Source organism: Hermetia illucens, chromosome 3 (genome assembly GCF_905115235.1).
Source record: "Hermetia illucens chromosome 3, iHerIll2.2.curated.20191125, whole genome shotgun sequence".
NCBI lineage: Eukaryota > Metazoa > Arthropoda > Insecta > Diptera > Stratiomyidae > Hermetia > Hermetia illucens.
The window spans coordinates 134,390,818-134,408,546 of NC_051851.1; the positions used below are offsets into that span (position 1 = coordinate 134,390,818).

Genomic DNA, 17,729 nt, shown 5'->3' on the forward strand with positions numbered 1-17,729 from the left:
TCGTTCAAAATCACTGGTTTTAGCAACTTTGCGGATGTCATGACCTTCCGAGTATAATATACCCATATAGGTAATTCTGGGGTTAAGCTATTCAAATATTTGAAAGAGCGCCCAACATGGGATAAATCTTATTCTGCATTATTTCTTATCTTGCGAAATTTAAAGGTGAAGATTGTTTCTGAACACCTCTATCTGAAAATTCCTATTCTTAGGCGTCATTCACGAGCCTAAGTTGGGGCATTCGAAACTGTTGGTTCTCATACTTAAGCTGATTTTCAAGTGTTCAGGATGCCATAGTTGCAGATGGACCGAATTCAGACACAACGAAACATATTGATGTCAATTCATGCTGCAGGTCATGCAAGAGCATTTGCAGGCAATCAGATGCCAGCCCCAAAACAAAGAAGCGCTTTAACAAAAGGCGACCGAATTTCGAGTTAGCGCCAGTAAACTGGCCAGCAGGTGCAAACTCTGAGCCTTCTCATCCTTTCTTCTCTTCAAACAACAAAAAATGGAACAATAAACAAACATTTCTCAGCAGACAAACAAAATACTCTTCATTTTCAACTACTACACATTATGCCACTCTGCAGGAGGGGAATCCTTATTTCTTATTTTCCTCGTCTTTGTTTTTTTGGTACCACCTAGAAAAATTTTGATGAATTATTTAAAGTCATGAATTAGTCAAATCCATGCAGAGCGCCGTAGCGCCACTTGCTCCCATTCGTACGTAGGAACAATGTTGTTGTTTCTTCAGAAGGAGTGAATGATAACTATCAGGAATTGTATCATTCGTCCTGCGAGAATAGTCCAAGACATGAGTTGTATCTGAAGTCCTGCAACTATTGCAACATTTACTCTTCCTTGTTGTTGTAGCCGATGATGATTTTGTTCTAGTTGCTGTTGTTCTCGTCCTGTGTTGTCCGTTGGCTTCAGTGTTCCGTGAAGTGGCTGCCGTTGAAGTACTTATCTGGGAAACCTTACTTAGGTGTGAAATGAACATTTGCTGGAGCTGCAGCATGAACAACGTCAGTATCAAAGATGATGATATAAATGCACTTCCGGCATTTAACGAGGACATATCGCCTGGAACGAGAGAAATGAGAAAACGAACACAAAATAATAACGAAATAAGTGGACTGCAAAAAAGGACAACGTTACAGTAGAAAATTGTGTCAGGACGTCGAAAGATTGGGAATTGTTGTAGGATAGAAAGCAAGATTATGTTTCTCCAAGGGATGAATAACAGAGTTTTGTACTGAAGTGTCTGCGAATTTTACTATGAATGAACACTTTGCAAAACTCTACCGGAAGTATCGTTTCACAGGATGAAGTGGATTATTCTTTCATAGGAACACAATAGGGTAGCGGCGGCATTCTAGAGGGTTGTTTTTATTTGTGACTGCTGTAGTGTTTTATGCTCACACGGTTTTCTGGAGCTGAGGATGATTTACTATGCAATGTTTGCCATTTAGTATGTACATTTACATAAAAGAGCCTTCCTGAAGGATCAACATGATGCCTGCGTAGCTTGTGTCATATATAGACTTCTTCTTGGCAGGACAATAAGTGAGTGTAGGAAATATGCCAGGTAAATGAAGCGTAATACTTACCCTGCATGTGTGTCATGTATGTATCCTTTTTGTTGGGCAGATCGCCATCTTGTAAAGAAAACTGATCATATGGGCCATTTGGTATACTGTTTATATTGTTGCTGCTTGCTGCAACGCTATGAACTCGAGGTCGTTCTTCTTCGATGCTTCGTTCAGTCGATTGCCAAAAAATATCGTGTATGTGAGCAATACATCGGAGCTGGGGAGAAAAACAAAATAGCGGATGCATACTTTGATATAAATCTTTCTGTCGGAATTTTGGGAATGGTTTAGAGTAAACAACTATATTGTACCTATGGGAATGTTAACACCGAACATCACTCTTTTTGTCATTAATTTATGAATCTAGACGCGGTAGTCCACACTTGCCTTGTTAGAGAAACATTTGCAGCTAGGGGTCACGGAGCGGGGAACTTCTCCCCGATTTGTTTTCGCCTTTATCTTGGAGGTAATGTCAAACCAACCGAATTGAACAGCCAAATTGGCAAAGTGAATGAGAAAAGTTTTCCTCGTTCCGGAAAAGTCCTCTCAAGTAGGTCTCAAGCTTTTTAAGGTTTTGTGTGAAACAAAACCTTATTAGAATCGAGACGGTGTCTGTCTGTCCGTCTGTCCGTCTGTCTGTCTGTCTGTCTGTCTGTCTGTCTGTCTGTCTGTCTGTCACACCCGATTTATTCGGAAACGACTAGACCGATTGTCACGAAAATTGGTGAGAGTATGTAATCTGGTGATCCCTTTACATGTAGTAAGTGGCGCCATCTTGTGTTAAGTTTAAGGGGGGGCTCCCCATACATGTGAATGGAGGGTGCAAATTTTTTTTTTACAGAATATAGCCATGTAGGGTATCAAATGAAAGGTCTCAATTAGTACTTTTTGAATCTGGTTCAATATTTGATATTAGATGATACATAGGGGAGTGAGGGTTCAAAATATGACCCACAAAAAGTGTAACAGGTCTCGTTCTCAGAACCTATCCAACCGAAAAATCTGAAAAAAATCACAGTGGTGCATCTCTACAAAATCTAGGCCTCAAAATATATCCGGTTCCGATATCTCCACAAATAAAGTTAATAATAGTATTATATATTTCCACATTTTATAAATTTACCCGGCAGCCCCCCTTATGTTCATCCCAGAAGTACAAAATACATGCGTGTAATGAAGAACATAATGCACAGTTTGGTCAAGTTTGAAGAAAATCCAATAATTATTAACAAAGTTATAGGGGGTGAAACTTTACAATTTTTTGTGAATTTCGTGCACTCTACAACTTGCATGACGTCATCATCACATATCAATTCGCCAATACCACAACGAAATGAGTTCTTATGAATTGGGTCGGAGAGAACTATTTTGTTTTAGTTTTTTAGTTATCTGTCAGCCAGACATGTGTGCATGTAGGTATATAATATATGCGTGCTAATGAACTTTGCGGGTAGTGCCTAATTCAAATAGATATAAGCAGTAAATCGGAAATATGGGTACGATCAATTTATATACGTGCATATATGTGTACAGTATTCGGTAATAGACAGTTTGTTTGTTTAGGGTGAGCGTGATATCTATGGCTGTAATATGTACGTATGTCTCGTAGCTTGGAAAAATATGAAGGATTATGTTGGATATGTAGCTATATACGGACAGAAAAATGTGCGATGAAGTTTCTCACATAAGATGAACACAAAACCTTTATACCCGAAGCGCGAGCTTCCGGTATTCCGACTTGTTTGTATGTTGCAATTTAAAAGCATTAGATAAACCATCCACACCAAGCAATCCTGGTAGCAATATCCGGTTTGCGCTTATTTCAGCCGAAAAACATATCGCTAGTGCAGTCTCCATTTACGCAGAATGCGGTGTCCTTGGCTTGCTAAAGGAGATCTACATTTATAACTACTAAAAGGGGATGAGGAACAAAAAATCTCCTGCTAATGACGTATTAAGAAGAATTCCGCAAGGAGGTAACCAAACGCAGCGTCGAAAAACGGCGAAAATGCAGCAACGATTATGGATAATGATTGATTATGGATGGCAGTGACTCTACTGTCGCGAACACATGGTCCACTGCGACAAAAATATCAGCCCCAAAGAAAAAGAGGCGGGGGAAGCGGTAAACAACGATTGTCCAAATATGAGCCACTTAGTATGCTAGGGTCCATATGACAAAAATTTGCCATTGTCACCGCCCCTGCGAATACAGAGAGCCAATTTCTTCATTGCGGGAAAATAAAGACCGGGTGGGTCATCTGCGGAGTAAGATGAACAGCAGTGCTGGGTCTACGAGTAGATAGCGGAGGTTCGCAAAGGGCAGGATAGAAGCAACTGTCACAAAGCCGGGTTCAAGTCGGAAGAATGCTGTGTTCTTCGTAAGGGTCGTCGTTTGCAGTTATGTCTCTATGGGTTTTATGTGAGTACCTGATCGGTGGACTTAATCCCACGGTCTTCTTGAGACAAGCATTGATTTTGTGACCCGCAATCAGAGCGCCGCCGAGACAGTGGTACCAGTCTATACTGAATGCGCGGCTCAGTTTATTCATACTGCTGGATGCAAGGCCTACCTAAATCTCCACTGAACTTTGGAGTACCCTATGAAGCTCCCACAAGGAGACCAACCACAAAAATCCGAGCTGAATCCACCACCTCTAAGATTTCTTCTGAAACATGTGACTTCAGGGGCTATCCCGGTTCCCATGGTACTATTATGCCTCTGGTAAAGTTTCGCGCCCGAAGCAACTTTAGATGAGTCCTCGTGCAGACTCGGGTCTGGTCGCCCTAATTAGCCCATGGAACATTCGCCTACTGCATCCCGGTGCCACCACAAAGATGTTCTCCACAGCCACTTCCTCACTGCCAGCTTTAGCACCAGTCGCCGTCGACAGAAAGAAGACTTGGCTCATGTGAAGAGTCATAGAAAGTTCAAAGCCAAGCACCGCGATCCGCATCTTGCAGGCGAACATGTGTAGAAGGGCAGCTTTTTATGATCTGATGGGGCAGATGATGCAAGAAAGAAGAACTGACTTGCTGCTCACCTGAAAGCAGTACTGGGAAAGGAGTTTATCATGGCAGTATGTTGGTTATAGTGGGAGGAGACTTTAATGCCAGAGGTTTTCGGGGCAAACAAATTTTGGAGATGGCCGTGAGAAAGGGACTTGTTGATCTAAATATCTGTAGTACGCCGACATATGAACACTCTGGTTGCGGGGACACTATGCTCGATGTGACCTTTGGTACGGAGTGCTTAGTTTTAGCTGTGCAACGATGGAGGGTCCTGCAAGATTTTGCGGCCACTGATATCAGTACATGTTTCCTCCGAAGCGATCATATGCTCCTTCTAATATTTTCATGTCTGGAAAATACTTACCAAGTGGAACATCGGGAAAATCGACTTGACAAATTTCCCGGAGCTCTCTTAAGAGGTGTAAACGAGTCACAATTTCCGGACGCTGACAGGAAAACTCCCACTAAATCGGTAGTGAATCCAAAAATGAGCTTTATCGTCGTAGCCTACAATGGATCAACGCTGAGAAGGAGACTTCGTGAGGAAAAGGCGCTTATTTACTGGGGGCGGCTTAAATTGCATGTCTACAAAGGAACTATCATAGACTTCGGCGAATGGCACCGCGTACAAGGAGCAAGATGGGAACCGCGATATACTAAGTCAGTAGATTGGATGACTGAATATGGATTTTCCATACCTTTGGAGAAAACCGAAATACTCGTCCTGACCAAGGAGAGGTGCCCGCAGTCCTCCCTAATCAAGTGGTTGAAATTTTGGTCATGTCTAAATAGGTGGTAAAATACATTCACATTATAATAGACTCGAAAATACGGTTCTCCGACTTGATTCAGAACACCGTTGACAAGACCGTAGCTATAATATTTGCGATTTGAACGGCGATGGTCAATGTCGGAAAGGTCGTTTGCTGAACTTTGCAAGTTAAATCCACCTACCGTACCCTATCTTAGTCAGCGGTAATTGTGATAGCAGTTTCCATGCTGTAGAGAGAAGGAGAGAAGAATAAGCAAGACCTCGCTGGTAAATAGAGAGCCCGCACTTTCATCGTATGGCAACAGGGAAAGAGAATTGTATCAATGGAAGACCGAGTGAAGTAAACAATTATCTGACTTACCTGCACATAATCGAAAGATCCAGGATGTGGTGGATGATTTCCTGCCACACCTTCTGCTTCTTTTTCCGATGGGAACGCTATTGCCATCTACTGATGGCGGAAGGGTTCCAAGTGTTGAAGGACACTATAATTGTAGCGTGTGAAGCAGAGTGGAATGTTGCAGTACTTTTAAAGCAAAAAAGGGGGATAAATAGAAGGGGTTTTTGAGCCAGTAGTTAGTTAACTAAGTCGTAATTTCTACGACCTGTTCACCTTCAAAATGCCTAAAACTGAAATAATATATGTTATCAAATAACTGCGGGCTTGGTAGAAATTTGAAGGGATTATGATCCTCCTTGTACCAAAGTTATAAAAGAAATTAAAATTGGTTAGAACATCCACAAAAGGTGAACCTCGCGGAACTCTCTCATCAAACACATTGCTGAGCGAAGAGTGACCATCAGACATTTAGCTGAGCTTCCAGGAATCGGTGTTTACTTCCTTTTCACCCCTTTGGACAGTATAGAGCATCCACGCACTCTCCTCCTTCTTATCGTTATTTAGGTATTTCCTCATTTTATTGACAGTAGGACTGGATTTCAGCTATCATAACATTCAATGCTATATACAAGTGATAAACCTAAACCAACGAGAGAGCTACAAGGCCAGTATTCGAACTTGGTGCAAAGAGAGCAAGAGGTTAACGCGCAATCGCGTCGTCAAAAAAAATGATTATCAATGAATTTTACATGAAAAAGGCATCCGAACGTTGGACGCAGAGAAAGTGAAACAATGAACGAAAACGCTTTGACATTTCAAAGGCCAAGTTTGAGATGTTTTACGCTGACCAAAACCTACTTGATTCGTGACCATAAATAAGACTTGCGTCCATTAGTTTAATCTAAAGACCACGCGATAGTCGCTGCCACATCGATCATAATCACCAATACTGAAGAATTTCAGGTTTCGAGTTTTCCGGAGAAGGTTAAGGTCATAGCACCCTTTCTCTGATAGAAAGGAAATCATCTTGATTGATTGCTAGGAAAAGAGCGCTAATCTAACCGGTCCCCACTATGTAACGCAGGAAACCACCAAGAAAGACGAGGCAAACCATAAGTTGGTTTTCCGTTTCCGCTCCTGAACACAAAGCGGAACCTATGATAGCGACCGTTTTCGGATTGGGCTCCAGATCTGAGAATTAACAATTCCCCCTAGTTAGGTACCTTCTTTCAAGGCTCAAGTTCAAGAACAACAGGAGCAGCAAAAATTTAGGCAATGTCAGCTTTAGAGAATATTTGGAACGTAGTTTCTATTATTTTTTTAAAAGGGTTGCACCAAATGTATGGACCAGTAAAATACATAGAGAGAGAGAGGTGTCGATGAAGAGGCTTCGCAGATGCCATATGCTCCATTTAGAAGCGAAACAGGAGTAAAACATGTTTGTCAAGGACACACACTATCTTGAATAATTCGCTAGGGAATATTGATGTGCACTAGGCCGCCATCGAAAGTACTTTTATCTTTGGCAAAACTCAAGATGTCAGTCAAGCCTCAATATCCAGGTGACTGTGGGAATTTGAAAGCCGATTAGCGAATGTAAAAATATCAGAACACTGATGTTCGCGGCGAGTGAAGACGAATGCGACAGGGTAGAACTCTGATATTGTAACAAAGGGCCGGAAGTGTAGGGTGACCATACTATGATAAAAGAAAATTTATTATTAGGCTGGTAATCAGCCAGGAATCCGGCACTTTGGTTGTAAATACAGTTCACTTTCTTAACAAAAAAGAAACCATTGAAAATTGCCGATAACTATAAGGGTTTCAGAATAATTGTATTGTGAAGCCAGAAGTTACTTCGGTTGCCAATTTTGGTTGATGGGGCCCTGTGAGTTGGGGCTTAGGAATACAAGTCTTTTCTACTTGTCGTAAGAGCTGACTAAAAGGGATCGACATTCGTGGGCTATTACTCTGCAAATTTTGGAGCTTTTACTGCTGCTGAAACGTCAATAACGTCTCGTACAGAGAATGATCTCATGTCGACTACCTTTAGCTATCGGAAACGGACTATGATTGGGTTCTGATTGGGTTCCTCAACAACTGTAGCTAGGGTCCTCAGAATGCTCGCTCTCCCCAGGTCAAGCGATAACTCCAATGATATAAGCTGGACATTCTGGACCTAAGCCACACCAATGGCAATGCGTTTTTGTACTCTGCAAAGCCGGCAGCAGTAGCAGACGCAAATCCGGTTTCGGATTGTTTCTGACGGTAACCACAAGACTTCTCACTAGAAGGTTCCGGTCCAAGTTAAAGAACATCACAGTTGTAGAGTACGAACAGATTAACAACTTTGCTATTGGCGGTGGATTTAGGAGTTGTCTCCAGGAGGTTCGTGTCAAGAGTGGTGCTGACATCGGGCTGGAAAGGGGTCATTATTTGATGGGAGCTTTCTCGCTTTTCAAACTGCAAATATACTGTGTAACCCACCTGCGAATATTGATCAGTATCGGCCTGCGATCAAAAGTCTTTTGATGGTCCTGAGGAGGATGTTAACTGTTTACTTTTCATCCATGAGGACGAGCAACTGAAGAGGTGGAAAGAAGACTTCACGACAGTATTTAACCGTATTGTCGATGAAATGCTGATCAGCGTGACATGGGGATGTAGATTGTTCCACCAAGCAGAAGAGAAACCATTTCGACTATCAATGAACTCAAACGGGGTAAAGTCGTTGGACTTGACGGTTTCCTCGCAGAGCCATTCATCGCTGGCCCTGCAGGTCTGTCACTTTTACTCATAAGGGAAGATCTTTCTCAGAGAGTGAAAGAAGAAAATGATGGTTGGGATTCGAAAGAAAGCACCGGTTTTGAGTCTGACAATTGGAGGCGTATTGGCGGGCTCCCTGCCGTTGCAAAGATAATAGCGCAAATAATCCAGGAAAGCGTTAAAGTATATCTCGAAAATTTGGTTAACAGGTTTCCGCCCCGAATCCTTCTACAGTGGCCATTTTAGCACCCTGCGGATCACTCGGGAACAGTGCGTGGTATTTTGATTTTACCTTCATCGATTTCGAGAAAGATACCAATAACTTAAACGGGGAGTATATTTGCCATACTCTACACGGGAGGGGCATTCCGGAGGAATTAATAGCTACTATCAGAGCGACAGATGATGGCGCAAAACGTCAGGTGTTGTACTGTGGTAAAAGCCCAGAAGATTTTGAGGTTCACAGTTAAATCCGATACGGGGCTGAAGGGGTTCAATGTGCTATGTCATTCTTCCTCAAACTCATCGACTACGCCGATGAGATCTGTTTGTTCTCGCCGCTGATTATGGACCTGGGCCAAATGGTTCTGGATTTGGAAAGAGAAACATGTAGATTTTAATTGAAGATAAACACCAGCAAAATATAAGTTCTCAGACTGACAGATCATCATAGTCTTCCTATTTGCATTAATGGGCAGAACTTCGAAGGCGGCAATTAATTGTAATATTTAAGAAGCATGCTTCTGCCGACGATGGCCGTGATCCGGATGTCGCTCCACGCTTCACGATCTGTCACAGTTGTTATTTCTTTGATCGAGCTCTGGATAAGCTAGTGAGGACGAAAATGAGAATTCAAATATTTGCTAGGTACAGGAAAAAACCTAATCTCGAAGGAAAATATCAGCTCCGTGCGCGATAATTGGAGCAAAGTAATCCTCAAATGCATGAAACAATATATCAAAAGTTTCACTGAGAAAGCAGAACAGGTTTGTTTTTCTTCTGTTCTTCAACATGCAGTCTCAAAATCACCATTTAATCTGCTTCCCCAAGCTGTTACTTCATCAAGTGCCAGCGTAGCTTCGGGTTTCGAGATGCCGCTGCATGGCTTTGTTTGTGCCCTGTGGGCGACTGCGGCTAACAATACTGGCGTATCTAAGCATATCTAAGCCGCTCCGGCCGACTAATTTCCCGCATTTGAAGGGTGAAAACGGTCGCTCCTTTCACATTAATTGTTGAAATGTGTCTGGTGAAGAAACAGGAATTATGAGGAAAAGTTAAATAAAAGATATACCCTGGCATTGGTCTGAAAGTTTGATGGTGATCTCCGCAGTCTTTCGCAACTGGTAAAAGCAGTGATACCTCCATGTTAGCGATTTAGTAAATACGAATGGTGGGGTTTCTTTCTTGAATGTATTTTCTTCCTTTCTTGGATGTTTTTTGTTCATTTTTGAATCAGTATGTAGTACACGGCGAAATTTGGCTTAATATTCTAGAGTCTGTATTATGCAATACAAGTTACCTTTAGTTTTCCCCTAGAAAAATGTTGCGGAAGCACAACGAACTGTATTCCTGAAATTGAAGTTTGATAGTCATTACGCGGATCCACTAGCGCACGATGATGTTTCACATGCAGTGGGTTAGCCTGTAAATAAAAAGATAAAGTGGAAAATTACAATTTATCCTATCGTATATCCAGAAAAAGAATTTAGTTATTTGAATGGAACTATTTCAACAAATGCGTGGACGAAAATTCCGATGTTCTTCTTCCCAACCACTACCCTGCAACATACAAAGAAGATATCTAAAGAGAGCAGTAGCGAAGAGGGGAGAGGATTTGTCAAAATTTGATTGATAGTTGCATCCCGATCATTCATTTTTGTATAAGTAGCACGTACACTTGAATCACTTCAGATTTAAAAGAAACAAACTTAGAATCCTAGCACAACGAAATGCAGTGATGTAGGCTATAATGTAGAGCATGATCTTACCAAGTTTGGTGGAAATTGCAGTATTACTAACAAAGTTATAGTAGGCCAAAGGCCATTTTAGGATCCACGAAATTCACACAAAATGTAAAAGTTTCACCTTTTATAACTTTGTTAATAGTAGTTGGATTTCGTTCAAACCCGCACTCCCCTGCGTTTCGCCCGATATCAAATTGGGGCCAGTTTCGCAAAGTACTAATTGAGCCCTTTCATTTGATAGTTCACATGACCACATTTTGTGAAAAAAATTTTGCACTGTTGGGGAGCCCCCTTTAAACTTAAACACAAAAGGGCGCCACTTGATCTATGTAAAGAGAACAACAGACCATACACCTCTCACCAATTTTCGTGACAATCAGTCTAGCCATTTCCGAATAAATCAGATGTGACAGAGAGACAGACAGACATCCCGATAGACAGACATCGAATCGATTCTAATAAAAATAGATTAGACAGACAGGAAGATGAATTTAATGATAATAAGAAAATATCAAAAAGAAAATAATTTATCTTTATTTTTCAGTTGATTAATCGCTACCAAAAGACAGGAAAACACTAAACTCTAGGCTATACCCGTTTAGAGAAATGATCAGGATTTTTTTGACATCCTGCAGGATATAAATTTAACCAAATATGTGAATCGAAGTATGTAGATTTTCCAAACAAAACACTTCCTATCAAATCCTAAGTTGTCCAATAAATTTTACTTTGTGGTCAAAAGAGTAACATACGTGCCAGGGCGAAAGCATGGATGGTACCCATAATGGAGCTCGATTAATAATAATCGTTGGCGCAACAATCCATATTGGATTAGGGCCTTGAGGTGTGTTAGAGCGCTTCATTCAAGACCACAACGGTACACTACAGCATACTGTAGGAGGCAATGTGATCAGCATTGCGCTCGCCCGAGATTATTACCCTGATTTGACTCAGGTACTCATTCACAGCTGAGTCGACTGGCATCCGGCCTCAAATCACGATACAAATCCCACTGCCACCAGTGAGATTTGAACCGCGACCTTCCGCTACGACCACTTGAATCATAAGATTTGGCTGCGAGTAATGACCGGCATGACGCGCCATATGCGCCATGACAAAAGGCAATTTGTTATTGTGCTGGTCAAGGAAGGGGAAGACGCGACAGACGGCAATTATTTTAGAAGCGTATTCCGCATCACGAAAGAAGTCGCATGTAATCGCCAATCTTTCGATGGTCCTGTGCATCTTCATCCATGAGCGTTGAAGAGGTGGAAAGAACACTTCTCCACGGTTCATAGTCGTATCACATCCGACCAAGTTCATTCTCTTGTGGATGATATGGCTAGTCACTGTAACATGCATGTTCGGACTCTTCTTCCAAGCAGAAGCGCCATCATATCCGCCTTCAATGCACTCAAATGTAGTAAAGACAATGTACCTGCAGTTACTGAAGATTTGTTAGTTCCACAAGTACGGAAATCCTGGGAATCCGAGATCTATTACAGAGAGTGGAAGAAGGGATAATTGTTAAGGTTCCAAACAATCCTGATCAAGCAGGCGACGATGATGGAAAACCTTGGGCTGCACATTAATGAAAATAAGACGAAATAGATTGTGGCAACGTCAGCACTGAAGCCCAGAAAAACTACAACATCAAATCATCATCAACGGCGCAACAACCGATATACGGTCCAGGCCTGCGTTAATAAGGAACTCCAAACATCCCGGTTTTGCGCCGAGGTCCACCAATTCCATATCCCTAAAAGCTGTCTGGAGTCCTGGCCTACGCCATCGCTCCATCCTAGGCAGGGTCTGACTTATCTTCTTTTTCTACCATAGATATAGACTTTCTGGGCGGGATCATCCTCATCCATACGGATTAAGTGACCCACCCACCGTAACATATTGAGCCGGATTTTATCCACAACCTGATGCTCATGGTATCGCTCATAAATTTCGTCGTTACGTAGACTATGAAGTCGTCCATCCTCATGTCATTCTTCTCTCGAACGCGGCCAAGAGTTCGCAATTCTTCTTGCTAAGAAACCAAGTCCCCGAGGAATATATGAGGACTGACAAGATCATTGTCTTGTGCAGTAAGAGCTTTGACCCTACGGTGAGACGTTTCGAGCGGACCAGTTTTTGTAAAATGAAATAGGCGCTGCTGGCTGACAACAGCCGTGCGCGGATTTCATCATCGTAGCTGTTATCGGTTGTGATTTTCTACTCTAGATAGGAGAAATTATCAACGGTCTCAAAGTTGTATTCTTCTATCTTTATTCTTCCCATTTGAAATGTGCGGTTTGATGTTGTTGGTTGATTCGTCTTCGGTGCTGACGTTGCCACCATATATTTTGTGTTGATGTGCAGTCCAAGATCTCGTGCCGCCTGCTCAATCTGGATGAAGGCAGTTTGTACATCTCGGGTGGTTCTTCCCATGATGCCGATATCGTCAGCATAGGCCAGTAATTGGGTGGACTTAAAGAGGATCGTACCCCTCGCATTTACCTCAGCATCACGGATCACTTTCTCGAGGGCCAGGTTAAAGAGGACGCATGATAGGGCATCCCCTTGTCGCAGACCGTTGTTGATGTCGAATGGTCTTGAGAGAGATCCTGCAGCTTTTATCTGGCCTCGTACATTGGTCAGGGGCAGCCTAGTCAGTCCTATCAATTTCGTCGGGATACCGAATTCTCTCATGGCCGTGTACAGTTTTACCCTGGCTATGCTATTATAGGCTTTGAAGTCGGTGAATAGATGGTGCAACTGTTGTCCATATTCTAACAGTTTTTCCATCGCTTGAAGCACAGAGAAAATATGATCTGTTGCTGATTTGCCTGGTGTGAAGCCTCTTTGGTATGAGCCAATGATGTTCTGGGCGCATGGCGCTATCCGGTCTAGCAAGATAGCGGAGAATATCTTATAGAAGGTACTCAGCAACGTGATACCTCTATAATTGCTGCACTGTGTGATATCCCCTTTCTTATGTATGAGACAGATAGTCCGTCTTTGTCAATCGTCAGGTATTGATTCGCTGCCCTATACCTTGAGCACAAGTTGATGAACCACTTGGTGTAACTGGTCGCCTCCATATTTAACCAATTCGGCTGTAATTCTATCGGGTCCTGGCGACTTATGGTTTTTTAGGCGATGAATTGCACGGACTGTTTCTCCTAAACTTGGTGGTGGCAATATTTGTCCGTCGTCTTCAGTTGGCGGAACCTCCAACTCGCCGATGTTCTGGTTATTCAGTAGCTCATCAAAGTACTCAACCCATCGCTCCAATATGTCCATTCTGTCGGAAATCAGATTTCCCTCTTTGTCTCGGCAGGATGAGCATCGAGATGTATAAGGCTTCATTCTGCTGACTTGTTGGTAAAACTTGCGCGCCTGGTGCGGTTGCCCCCTGTACTTTTCTAGTTGACAGATTTGTTGGTACTCCGCTCGACGGAGTTCGTGCTAAGTGCCTGCGCGCGCCTGCGTTCTTTGAGAATGCAACATTACTCGGTACGCAGCATTCTTACATTCCGTTGCTAGCTTATATTCATCGTCAAACCAGCCGTTCCGACTCCTTGGCTGGGGCCAAGAATGTTTGTGGCCGTATCAACGAGATAGTGATCCGAGTCAGTATTGGACCCCATATATGTTCTGACATTCATCAAGGTTGAGAGGTGGCGGCCTTCGATCGACACGTGGTCAATTTGGTTGAAAGTGGTCCCATCTGGAGAGGCCCATGTATGTTTGTGAACCGCTTTCCGCGCAAACCAGGTAGTTCCAACAACCATTTCGTGTGACACTGCTAACTGAATAATCCGCAGTTCGTTATTTTGGTGTAAGCTGTGGGAGCCAGCGTATCGCTTGAATACGGGCTCCGACCCTACTTGGCTGTTGAAATCTCCAAGTATGATCTTGATATCACTTGGGACAGACTTCGAGGGTCCGCTCAACTGCCTCGTAGAAGGTATCCTTCTCCGACTCTGCAGTCTCCTCTGCAGGAGAGTGATCCTCTATGAGGCTTATATTTCTAAATTTGCCTCGTAAACGCAGAGCGCATAGCGGTTCGCATGTATTTTCAAAGCCGATGACAGCAGGTTTAATCTTTTGGGCGACTAAGAAATCTACTCCGAGCACATGGTATACTGAATGGCCACTATAATATATGGTGTAGGGGCTCTTGTCCAGGAAACCGGTCCCTGTGCAACGCATCTCCTGTAGCGCTGTTACATCAGCCCTATATTGGGACTGGGTATCGGCTAGTTGCTCATCAGCTTCATCTCTGTACAGGCAGCGCACATTCCATGAGAAAATACGCAAATCGTTATTCCGTTGTCGCTGCCGGGTTCGTCGTTGTGTAGTCCGTTCAGTCCGAGGCTCCTGTTGTGGCTTCGTAACATGTTGTTTTCCGTGTAGGGCTGCCAGCCCTAGCCAACCCCCAACCTGAAGGACCAGTTGGTACAATTTATCCCCTTTAGGCACTGGTCAATTAGGAACAACGAAATCTGCAAACGGTTGTTGGCAGCTAACCGACCCCAGTTTACTTCACAAAAATTGTTCCGCTCGAAACGACTTATCATAGTTCCAAAGGTTTTATTGTATAAGACAACGATTTGGCCAGTGTTCATGCATTGCGACTTAAGTCCTCAACAAGAAGGGCCCTTAGTCACATTCAAGCGATTAATTCTTGGATCTTTACAGGAGGGTAATCGAATCAGTAGCCTAAATTTATCAGCGATATCACGGCCGTGGAAGTCTGTGAGGTCACAAAATTCGTACGGGTGAGAATGATCAAGTCTATAAGGGCAACACCTACGTACCGTAGACCGCAGACCTTGCCTCAGGCCACAGATGGCCTTTAGAGAAATCGATTTGGTGGGGATATCTGGAGTTCCTTACTAAGGCAGGCCTAGATCGGATACCGGTTGTTGTGGTATTGATGACGATGAAACCGAAAGTCCAGCGCTTTAGGAATGCATGTTTTTTATCTAAAAACACGACAGTTCTATTTGTAAGTAGTTATATCAAGTTTGATGTAATATTGATATTCCATGATGGTTCAAAACCCAACGAATTTACAAGAAAGAGGCAATTTTGAACAACTACCACTTAGTTAATAAGAGTGGGGTAACCTGGGGAGTACCTACACCTACCTAAACCTACACTTCTACAAGTATTTCTAGAATGAAGTTAAGGCAGACTTCTTAGCAGATATCGGAATAGTGGAGAGTTCAAGGTCTATATGCTATGTATAGGTATCATGATGGTGTTTTTCATGGTTCTCTCAAATATATTTACCCTTCTTACTTCCCCCCCCCCCCCACTGTTTCAAAAAGTACTACTAGTATTAAACTTCTTATTTGGTACCTTATGCGGCTGAACTCAACATAAACCAATACCATTTACTGCGTGTCCTGGTTCCTACATTTCAATTAAATGTTCTGTCAGTAATTGTAACACAACTCCCCGAATAAAGTGGCCCTGACAGACCGACTTGTAGACAGACAAGCAGATAGTAAACTTTGCTTTCCACATAACCTTTTCAAACTGTGATAAAATTATTCGCCTCCTCTTCAATTATAACTTATTTTCACCAACTACATCTCAAATATTTGCATTCATGGAAACATTTAATTTACTCAACTTCACTTAGTTGGAGGAGTGTCTTCCAAAGTTAACATTTCGGATGCACTTAAAGTTAAAAATCGTAAATTACAAGAAAGTTTTAAAGATATTCAAAGTTCACTGACACGATTATTTTTCACTAATTCAGGTCAATGAGAAAAGGACGTTTGAGAAAAGTTCTGCTGTTAAAAGAAATGAAAGCATTTGTTAGTTGCAAATTAGAAAATACTTTTTTTTTCAAAATCTACTTTATTGCCGGGAATGACAAGAATATTCTGAACTACTAAATTTTAAAGTATCCGTGACCATACTTGCTCATTAGATTTAAGGAAATCCTGACAGTTAGGCGAGTTTAGTTAAAACTGAGGAATTATGAATGAAGACCCTAAATGACAAAGTCATCTTGAATGACACCGGCTGCTAATTTTTAGTTTATTATAATAGAATCGTTGAAAGGAGACAAACTTCAACTAATTTGGAAAAGAATTGATTCTTGATGCAGGAAGATTGACAGAACTTTCTTGATTAAACTTGCGGGGTAGAATTCTTGTATCCTCTTCAGTCTGATTGTCCTTTTCAAGATTTTCGAAACACTCAAGATTATGATATCAAGACACGAAGAATATTTTACTACATCCACCTATATGAAGAATCTAGTCTTGAAGTAAGGATTTATACCGTACCAGATATCGACAACTTTGAGAGAAACCGTCGATTTTGGTTTGTATAATCATTAATTTCATTTGAACAGTCAGAATATTTTCTAGCGCGGTGCATTTTAACAGCTTAGACTAACGTCCTTCTGACTGGGCTTTAGTCGAATGCCGTATCTAAAAAAGATTACTTTCATTATACATGTGTCTAAAGTAGCAGCCTTGAGAAAGCTTCTCGGTCAAGAGCGCACCGCTACACGTCGGAACACACTGCTAGTCCTCCGACTCGTCGATGACTCTCTATTGATGTCAATGGGGTGATGTGAGCCTCGCTTTTCCAAGCTGGTAGTTGCGGCATGTATCAGGAAGCAGCACCTTCACGATTGAACCGATACTAACAAACCGCTTCGCCCCGAGGCAGTGCTGATTCGTCCCTGAGTTCCAGCTAAGCACAGAAAGGGTTTCAAACACTTGGGGTAGGCGCTTCGTTTCCGAGGGTACACCCGTTCGTGACTATTGCAGACGGTTGCATTGCACACGATGTGCTAGTGCCATTTCCATGAAGAATAGAAGTAATGAAACTGAGATGATTGTAGGAAAAGGAGTTAGCGTTTGCGCAGCACGAAAATGAGTCGCCGCTCATCACCTGACTTAGTGAACGAGGCAACACGAACTGAATTACCCGACGAGACAGGATGACGTAAAATAGGGAAGTAGGCTCGCAAGGTTATGCGGTTGTTGTTTCCGGAACCATAACCCTCGTGCCATTTATTGGTTGTGGCAGAGGAAATCACTGAAACTGAGTAGATGGCTTTGGATAGCCGAAGAGAGAAGGCTTAACAATAAATGCACAACATTTGTGAAGCGCCCGGAGACCACAACTTCCCTCCAAAAACACATTATAATAATCGTTGGTGCAACAATCTATATTGGACCAGGGCCTTGAAGTGTGTTAGAACACTTCAATTCAAGACCGTAACGGTACACTACACTACACTGTAGTCAGAC

At 42.4% G+C, this 17,729-nt stretch overlaps 1 protein-coding gene across 2 annotated transcripts in view; it reads right to left on the reverse strand.

Annotated features, from left to right (window-relative positions):
- Positions 1–344: 344 nt before the first annotated feature.
- LOC119653211 overlaps positions 345–17,729 on the reverse strand; it is a 317,232-nt gene continuing 299,847 nt past the window's right edge. For both annotated transcript variants that reach the window (XM_038057781.1, XM_038057780.1), the window contains exons 5-7: positions 10,005–10,127; positions 1,614–1,812; positions 345–1,086 (exon numbers count right to left, since the gene is read on the reverse strand). In XM_038057781.1, coding sequence (XP_037913709.1) covers positions 674–1,086; positions 1,614–1,812; positions 10,005–10,127 — 735 coding nt within the window. In that variant the 3' untranslated portion in view covers positions 345–673. The remainder of the gene's footprint in view (positions 1,087–1,613; positions 1,813–10,004; positions 10,128–17,729) is intronic.